This window comes from Electrona antarctica (genome assembly GCF_951216825.1).
Source record: "Electrona antarctica genome assembly, chromosome: 4".
Lineage (NCBI taxonomy): Eukaryota > Metazoa > Chordata > Actinopteri > Myctophiformes > Myctophidae > Electrona > Electrona antarctica.
The window spans coordinates 24,522,300-24,532,334 of NC_136809.1; the positions used below are offsets into that span (position 1 = coordinate 24,522,300).

General features: G+C 43.0%; 1 protein-coding gene across 1 annotated transcript; it reads right to left on the bottom strand.

Annotated features, from left to right (window-relative positions):
• Window positions 1–5,759: 5,759 nt before the first annotated feature.
• Window positions 5,760–9,326, bottom strand: LOC306921231 (UPF0450 protein C17orf58 homolog; the record flags this gene model as incomplete). Its single annotated transcript, XM_079498342.1, has 4 exons — window positions 5,760–5,947; window positions 6,749–6,940; window positions 7,820–7,906; window positions 8,696–9,326. The coding sequence occupies 4 exons, from the start codon at window positions 9,324–9,326 to the stop codon at window positions 5,760–5,762; spliced, it is 1,098 nt and encodes a 365-aa protein (XP_079354468.1).
• Between the last annotated feature and the right edge of the window lie 709 nt (window positions 9,327–10,035).

The following is a 10,035-nucleotide window of genomic DNA, read 5'->3' on the forward strand; positions in this document are numbered from 1 at the left end:
TTTTCCACCCCATAATGGGATGTTGATCTGTTGAACATAAAGAATGTTGATCCAAAACCTTCACTCAGAGAACTGATGTCTTTGATCCTGGCCCTCCCCAGAACCATACCTTGCCTCACTGTGAATGCTCTGGGAGAAGTCAAGGACACGTAGACGGGAAGCGTGTTTGAGGCAAGCGGAATCGAGCATTGGGACTGGAGAAAGGCGGTTAAAAGTATTCTATATCAACCCTGAAACATCCTAGAACCCGTGCCCTCGTATGTACTACTAACTCCGTCGTTGCATCTTTCTGTTTCCCATCCTATCAGTGAGAGTCCATCTGTCTCTCCCTCCCGCTCTATACTATCTTGCACGGCCCTCCCCTGCCAAAATATTTCACTTTGTTTGACAGGTTGGCTCACATGTATCTCTCAACTCACAGAACTAACCCTCAAACGCATGGCTCAGTAATTGTATAATGGAGTTTTCCACTCAGCATCAACTCAATTATGTTGTGGTCTGTGGTAGCACGTCTGGGAGTAAACCGTGTGTGTTGGGGGGGGGGGGGTCGGAGAGATCTTTCTACCGTGGGGTTTGTATGACAGTTTTATAGCAGCATTTTTTGCATATTTGGGATTTTTTTCTAATCAGTGATTATCATTACCGTTTTTGAGGGGAAAGAGGCAATTATGTAGCTCTGTGCGTCTCAGTATATCTGATGAAAATCGACTCCAAAATTAAGGAGTCCTAGTTTCAGTTTCACTTCGTCAGCACGGTGGTTTTCTTTGGAGAGGCAGAATTGAGAGATGATGTGATGCCAGTCTCTTTTATTTTTGCTCACAGTTTAGTCTAATACAAATGTCCCCCTGCTTTATACTCGGGCGTTATTGACTATTTGTAAATTATGGCTGTCTATATATGAAGAGATGAGAGATTTTTAGCTCTTTTAACTGACATTTAAGCCGACTTGTACATTTTAACTGTCTATTTTTTTTCTCTTTAATTCTCTACATTTAGGTGAAATTGCCCTTTTATAATAAAAAGTGCTGCATATTGTGTGCAAATTGGTTTTGACCGGGGGGGGGGGGTATAGCATAACTCTTGTAAAGGGTTTTCTTTTTTAATTGCTAAGGAAAGAACCAGTTCATCACAATTTCTATAAGATTGCGTCTCTTATATTATTTATTCATATCAGTGAATGGTTCTCTTGGTTTTTGGGTGGATAAATGTTGAAGAAAGACATGACCAGGGATACAAAAAAGTACACTATGTTTTTAACAGATTGTGGCAATTAACTCAGAAGATATCCTTTTTTGTACTTGATAGGAAATTTCATCCTAGATAATAAAGAACTGTTTTTGACATCAGTTTTCTAAAGTGTTGTGTCGTGTCTTTGATGTCTTACTCAACTGTGCCTGACCTTGTGAATTGGAGGGGAAATGATGCCCCTGTTCATCATGTTAACTTGTCCCATTCAAACAGCTAAAACCTGATTTATACAGCATAAAATGCATACGTGTTAACCTGAAAATCAGTTAATTTAAATTAGTGGGATAGTGTTATGTTTCTGACAGCATGTGTAATACTACCGGTATATGTTCTGGTGTTGCTACACAAAGTCATGATCAATGATGGGGTCAGTTTTTAAAAGACTGACCTTTCCTTTAAAAGTGCCAATTACTGTCACTTCCCATTTTATTAAATACCACGGAAGAAGAGCTTAGGCCAGATGAATGCATCGCAGGGGTCCAATCAATTATCTCAGACTGCCAGGGGAGAAGGAGGAAAAAGGCATTTTAGTGTGTAGACACTTCTGGTGAGCTCTCAAGGGCAAGGTCATGACCCTAACATGCTATGCACACTCTTCCTGTGTTCAAATTAGTAGCAGTACACACGAGCAACCTCTACAGCTGACCTTTTCTGTCTCCCTCTCACACCACTCTCCTCTACCAAACCTCCCCCCGCCTCACTCAAAACCGCTAAGTGAATCCAGAAGGTTGCAGGGACACTAAACACACCGCAGATGACCACAAGCCCCCATCTATCTATCTATCTCTCTCTGTCTCTGTGGCTTCACTGGCTTGGGGGCTGTCACACAGGAAGGAACGTGCTCCCACCTCCCCCTCTTCCCTCGTTCCCTTCCCCACCTCCTTTTCTCCTTCCCTCCCCATCTCCTTCCCCTTCATCTATCTCTCTCTCTCCCCTCGCTCTCGCTCTACCAGTTGGAATGTCCTCCTGCTGTGATGCTAGCTGAGATGGGAGCGGGCTCCTGTTTCCTGCCTGCCCGCATCTGTTCCCTCCAGCACTGATCCCAGATAGAAGCTTCCTCCAGCCTGGGAACGGACGGAGCTCAGTATTCAAGCTCCCAAATCACCCCCCGCCCCTCCCCCCCCCCCCCCCCCCCCCCCCCCCCCCCACCACCTCCTTCCATCCATCCCACGGGCAGATGGAGCCTATGGTCATTACAGCTTAATTAGGGACCCTTCTCATGCTATCACTGGCATTGATATTGTGACTCAATGGTTCAGTAAGGCTCCCATGACCAGTCAAGGTCAGATGGTTGTGATAAGCAGCCCATCAATGGGATAACATTTTGTGTGTGTGTGTGTGTGTGTGTGTGTGTGTGTGTGTGTGTGTGTGTGTGTGTGTGTGTGTGTGTGTGTGTGTGTGTGTGTGTGTGTGTGTGTGTGTGTGTGTGTGTGTGTGTGTGTGTGTGTGTGTGTGTGTGTGTGTGTGTGTGTGTGTGTGTGTGTTATTTTAAAAGCTATATGCTGCAGGCATGGGCCTGCAATGGTTGGCTGTCCAACATATGCACAATTGCACAAACTGAGACACAAAGTTCACATCACACTACTGGGTACAAAACAAGTACAAATCTTTATTGGGTTCATGTATAATAAAGCAACATGTAAGCTCTCAGTGCAAACATTTCGTTCTATCCCTTTGGTTTACAAATTACAGACTGAATTCATACTTTGCCGAATGACAAACAATGTTTTCAAGTTTTTTAAAGTATAAACCTTTTGTCGATACGACACAGCCATTTGATGAAGCATAACATGTCTGCTTGTGGCCAGGCTAAAGCCAAGCCTGAGTCTATAAAAAAGAGAAGGAATTCGAGGAAAGACAGACTGGATCTTTCCACTATTCTCTTCTCTATCCTGACAGACTGAGGGAGGAGTGAGGAGGATCCTCTGTTCCCTCCCTGTGTCATTTTATCATCACTATCAGGAGGAAACATCATATGTCCAAAACTGTTACTATTCAGGGTTCAAGTTCAAAGATAGCAAAAGAGATGAAGATAAGAGGTTTCTGCCTGACAGCAACGATATGTACGTAACCCTTCACCTGGCCCACGCCTCCCTCCTCATCACCCTTACTTAAATGCCTAAATGCCTCCTTTGAGCCTTGATCGGCCTCCCTAGAGAGGTATGTGGTGTGTGTGTGTGTGTGTGTGTGTGTTTTGTGCAAGCGACCAAACAACAGCCAAAGGTGGCATTACCGCTCTACACAGCCGAGCTGCAGCGGAGGCGCTTTTCCGAGTCGTGCGTCCAGGTGCAGAGAGGATCAGATCCCTTTGATTAGATTTATGGCATGCCTCCTACAAAAACACACAACCAGGCCCCTTTTTGATGTCCTGGTCTCCTCAGGCAGACATTTCATCGAGCGCACATAATTAAAGTTAGAAAAATAAGCCTCTCTCGTGACAAGCAAAGGTCCTGTCTCCCGCTGATCTGCTGGGGTCTTGTTGCTGCTTTTCCAGCCCCCCACCCCCCATCCCCAAAACAATAATAGTTAGTGCATTTCCTGTTTCCCAATGACAGGGGCACTGTGACAGTACAAATATGTAAATGTTGTTTTCACCCTATTGGAGACAGGCTATTGAAAAAGAACATTAATTGGGGGGAGGAGGGGTTACATTATTTTTTAAATCAGGGTACTGAAAGGTGTAAAAAGAATCACACCCGTGTGAAGTAAAGGACACTCTTATCATCATACATCATCTTACATCATCTCATTCCAGCCAATCACAATTCGCGTCCTCACTTTTGTCTTCAATGTTTGTGTTTACACAATGTTTGTGTTTACACAAACACTCAAAACTGGCCATTCATTGTCAATGGCATTCAATGTTTGTGTTAGGACAAACACTAAAAACTGGCCATGCATTGTCAATGGCATTCAATGTTTGTGTTAGGACAATGTTTGTGTTTACACAAACCCTCAAAGCTGGACATAGGAGAGGCTAGCGCCCCTCACAAAGATTACGATTTTGGATTTGTAGTACGGTGACATCTCAAACGTTTCCCTTATGAGCATTTGTATGGAAAACAATGAAGCATGATCTGCAAATTGCATGAACAAATTTGTTAATAAATTACTCTACATCATGATTAAATATACATTGCTTTAACACAGATTTGCATTAAAAACTTTTGGGGTTTGATATTGAAGAATTGTATTGACCTAGAGTGGAATGCAATGGATGCTGTTCCAAAGAGAGAAAACTTCCTCTTGTCTGCCAGCTTAGAGCAGAACATTAAACAGAAAGTCTTTCCTGTGTGTGTGTGTGTGTGTGTGTGTGTGTGTGTGTGTGTGTGTGTGTGTGTGTGTGTGTGTGTGTGTGTGTGTGTGTGTGTGTGTGTGTGTGTGTGTGTGTGTGTGTGTGTGTGTGTGTGTGTGTGTGTGTCATAGTGTGACTTAGCAGGCTGGAGCTGGCAGAGTATCATGCACGGGACAAATATGGACTTGATTCACACACTTGAAAAAAAGAAAAGAAAAGAAAAACTCTTAAATATGGCTCCCTGCTAAATTAAACAGCATCAAATGCCAAATAAATTTCCCCATCTGAGTTATTCTATTGAACTGCTGAACTCAGGTCATGCTAAATATCAGAAGGGGGTTTACTTCACCTTCGTGCTAAATATTTCCTTTTCAGAAGAGCCAATCAGAGAACTGCACTAAGTTGAACTGAGTGACTTCATGTGCCAGACATGAACGTAACGCCCATAATGATGAGGCCACACTAAACTGAGCTAAAAGAGCTGAAATGAGTTCAACTGTTTAAAGGACCACTTTTCAACCTACCTTTATATAATTGGTCCTCACTAATGTTCATGATAAAATGCCACAATTCTTTCCTACTCAGTCTGTGTCTCATAGGAGGGCTGTGGGCAGTTCAGAAACACATCCACCAGAAAGTGCAGGTTTTCTATTCCTGAAAAGTTGCAATGCGATAATGGAATCATTCTCACGATAAAAAAAATCTAAATATTTTTCAAAAACAAATCTTGTTTAAACAAAAATCTGCCTAGCGATGATGTCACTGGTGGACAGGTTTTTGAACTGCCCACAGCCCTCCTATGGCTATGAGACACAGACTGAGTAGACTTTTTTGGGGGGCATTTTATCATGAACATTAGTAGGACCAATTATATGAAGATAAGTGGTGAAGTGGTCCTTTAAGGAATAAAAATGCGGGTCCGGCCTTGATAGACGCCGCAAATTCAATGTGGCAGAAGAAAACATTGAACTCGCCATGCTTGTGTCTTCTGTCAAAGAGAACACACATTTTTTCTTTGAGATACTGTACAAAAAAAAGGTAAAAACAAAAACAGCCTGGCTTATGATTCATCACCTTTCCACAAGTTCTTGCCTTCTTCAGAAGCTCTCCTTTCTCCTGCAATGATGGCGGTCTGCTTAAAGGTCAGTTCATATAAGCAGCTACAATGTCTCTTCCCCTGCAGCAGGGGGGTGGGTACAGTGGGCGTGTCTTTGGTTCACCTACACCTGGAGCGGGTGGCCTCAAGGGCTTTCTGATGCCTCCGTTTGTTAAACCTCTTGACGTAGTTGTTGCTTCGCAGAAGTCCGTCCCCCGGCTTCAGTTTACCCCCCAGCAGGCTCAGGAGGTCATTGGGAAGGTGGCGCCTCCTATGATAGATCTGACCCATCACAATGTATCTGCTCCCTAAAAGAGGAGACATTGAGAAGGTCTTCTTGAGAAGTGGATACAAGCTAATCATGTCCAATATATCAAATATAATAATTGTATAAGAAATATACTAAATAATATATACATTTATTTGATTTAACAGATTTCAAATCACATCACACAAACAATACCAAACAACCAATCTTTTTTTTTTACACAATTCTTTTGGGCTAAAACCCCATATCCTTCAACAACCTGGTAGAATAGATGCAAGGAGTATTAACATCTGGGAACACCATCTGTTCCCCATCAACAACTAGGCAACTAGCCTACAGTATTAATTTAAATTAACACTGGATTTTGCTGTGCAAGCAGATTGCCTGCCTGACACCCATGTGTGAGCAGCTCTACTGGGGGGTTCTGCACATTTCATATCATTAAATGAAGGGAAAGCATTTGTTAATTTACTTCCACATCCAGAATGTATCTGCTTGTCCTAGGAGCTACACCTTAAGTTGTGGTCACAAGCTTCTCTAAACCAGTGGTCTCCACACGATTTTTGGGGGGTCCCCAGATGACAGTTAAAAAAAAGGTCGATCTACGGATCTACAAGCTTGATTTTGTTGATCGGCTATTTTTACAATATTTATATGTGGAACCGAATCAAACTAAATGTAGGCCTAATAACTCAACTCCCACAATTCCAAGTGCTTATCAGGGTGGGGGGTTCAAATGTGATTACTTTGGGGGATCACAGCCTGAAAATGTTGAGAACAACTGCTCAAACCAACCTTTTGGCTTTTGCGGCTTATACTATCTCAGAGATGTTGTACATACCAAGTTTGAGATCCGGGCAGGGCTTGCTGCACTTGTAGGTATCGAGAACCAGAAGACGGACTTTGAAGAAGAAGCTGTCAGGCGTCATGTATAGACGACTCATCTTGTAGAAGCCTTCACTGCTCACCATTAACGTTATCAGGCGTATTCCTTTGCGCACCATGTCAATGTCATGAACAATCCCATTAACGGCTGTTTCGAGACAAGAAACACGTGAAAACATATCATGAGTTTATTGTGAAATTCACCCCATTGTGTTCATAATGTTTGAACGTAAAGTGTGGAATTTATGAAACCCCCAGAATTGTTGGTATGGCTTCTTATATTCCGTTAACAGTAGGACTCAGAGATGGAAAATGTCCCATTACAGATCGAAATACCACCATGTATTTCCCCATTTTTTCCCAGAGCATTACCAATTATCCTTTACAACCACAAAACCAGTTTAGCGTTCATGTACTGTCAAACCTGGGATAAAAATTTGTATGACAATATTTTTTGTTAACAAAATGTCTTCAATGCAATAAATCATTATAAAATGAAAAAAGAAGTCAGAGGACAGTGTTGCAATGGAAAAAACTATGTTAATGTACATGTATACTGTACTATATCTATCTATACTGTAACACAATAATCACTATTAAAGATGAGCAAAGTACAATAAAAATAATTGGAAAAGACAATTTACTTTGATAGTATTAGTTCGAAGTACATCATTGACCATTTAATCACATGTTCAGAAGTTTTGTCCATTGTACATTGAAAAAAAATAAAGAATCCAGCACTCAGTAATGTCCTTTCACAATTCTATTTGCCTCACTGCTGGGACCAACAACGGACATGTTTCAGCTCAAACATCCTTCATCAGTGTTCTTCATCACACTGATGAAGGCTGTTTGAGCTGAAACGTCCCAGTGAGGCAAATACAACAATTGTGAAAGGGCATTACTCAGTCCTGGCTTCGTTCTCTTTTCACTGTATTTTTTGGCTGTGCACCTAAAACCCTCTTCATTTTGGGAGTGTTGCAGGCACTATGTTTCTACTGTACCTGTGAGTGAATACAGTACGTACCAAATTCACTGTAGCAGTAATACTCTCTCTCTTCCTTCTCCTTCCTGCACTCACTCATACAGAAGGCATCGTGAGTGAAATCAGACTCTGTGAAGAAGACAGAGAGAGGAGCAAGGGATGAGAAGAAGAGAGGGAAAGAGGACAAGAGCGAGTGAGCGTCGACTATTGTGCCAGCACGGAGACAGCAGACTCTCATTCCAGTGTCATTAGAAAGGACAGGGTTGTCATTACAAAACCCAGGCATCACATTCCACCAGTAAAGGATTGGGTGTGGTTCTGCACGGATGGGGGGGGTATCCCCCCCATAATTACAGTATCATAGCTGATCTCACTTGTTTTGCATTTTCATCATCATAACCTCGCATGTCCCTGAGACTCACCACAAAGTGACACATTGACAGATAGATTTGAGGGATGAGTGAGCAATTTGTGGCAGCAGATGCAGTCTTAACGATGCAGACTGACTGTCAACATGACTCCTGTGAGCTGGGTGAACTCTTTGTGTGAATGTATTGTTTGTAGAAAGACAAATAGGACACTGACTGTAAAAACATATTTAGCTTATGCTATTTAAATGTCTTCAGTTGTGAGTCCATACCAGCATGATAGCATCTACCACCCCCAACCCTCCACAACTTTGTGACCATCGTAATAAAAAGCTCACCAGCCTGAATACCACGAACATATACTCTACAGTTGTGTGTTCCTGTGTACTATATATAAGTGTGTGTGTGTGTGTGTGTGTGTGTGTGTGTGTGTGTGTGTGTGTGTGTGTGTGTGTGTGTGTGTGTGTGTGTGTGTGTGTGTGTGTGTGTGTGTGTGTGTGTGGCAGCACTGTCTGACTGTGATTGCATGCGACCAGGTCATCTCGCATACCTCGTTTCAGGATATCAAATTGGAAGAGCAGGCTGGAGGACCGTCGGTTGTAGAGGACAGACGGGCGACTGTTATTTCGACCGGCGCTGGCCAAACCTGACTGATAGAGGCTGGATTTCCCCGGACGGTTCTCCTCCGGATCCAGTCGTCTGTTTGCTGGCTCCCTGCGTGGGGAGGGGGCTGGCGGCTGGTGTGGCGGGGACGGCAGCAGGGGTTGGTGGGGTTGAACTCTGGGCCTGGCGTTGGGGTGGCCCTCTGCCTCACTCTGCTGTGGGGGATTGATGTTGACATGGGGCTCTGCGTTGGGTTTCTGCTGAGTGCGGTTGGTGATGGCCACAGTGCTTTCTGTCAGTGGCGTCTTCGGAAGCAGGCCGGCTGCGTCTGCCCTTGCTTTGTCACTGTTGTGCTCGATTAGACGGTCGATCTTGGGGCCTTTCTTGCTCTTGTTGTGAGGACTGTGGTGGCGAGGGATGGGCACCAGGTCACTATGCTTGGGCCAGACGCCCGAGGGTAGTGGATGGAGGGAATATTTGCTCTCCCCTGTTCTGCTGCTCTTTTCCAGAAGTTCGTTGATGGGCAGCGAGGGCTCCTTAACCCCCAGCCTGCTCTGGTTGCTGTGGGCAGGATCCATCAAGCTACCCTGGCCTTTCTCGATGAGGGTGTACAGTTCTGATTGAGACAGAATAATGTATACATACCAGTTAGACACATCCTGTAATGCAATTAAATTACTGAAATAATAAATTATATATCACTCCTATGGTTAGTCTGCCAACCATTTTAAGACTAGAATTCCTTGAGATCGACAGTTGTAGTTCTTATAACTCAGTCTCAGGACCTAGCAACCACCATGATAATGTTTTTCTCTGTGCCAATTACAGTATTTATTAACTGTTGTCCACTACCACTACCAAACGGGACCTTGATACTTTATTATGGAATAATAAGCTTTGACTTTGATATTTCTGAGTTTAAAAAGTGAAACCTGATTAGGATCTTTAGGCAAAAGGAAAATGTTAATTAAAAAAACTAAAGACCTGAGTTACTCCTGAAGTCCCGATCCCATCAACGAGAAACAATCTGATACAGATCTAATCAGATCTGTTCTCATAAACTCTTTACAAAATCACCACTAATTTTGTTCCCTAATAAACAAATATAGCCTATAGCCAAACAAAAAATATATATAGCCTATTGACTATTGACTATAAAGTAAAAACGTTGCATGTTTAATTTGAGATGTTTTGAACAGATCTGGCATCTGAAGCATTGGAGATTCTAATTGTAGGCTACAGCTACAACTTCTCCCTGGAAATAAAAAACGTCTGGGTTTCCGAGGC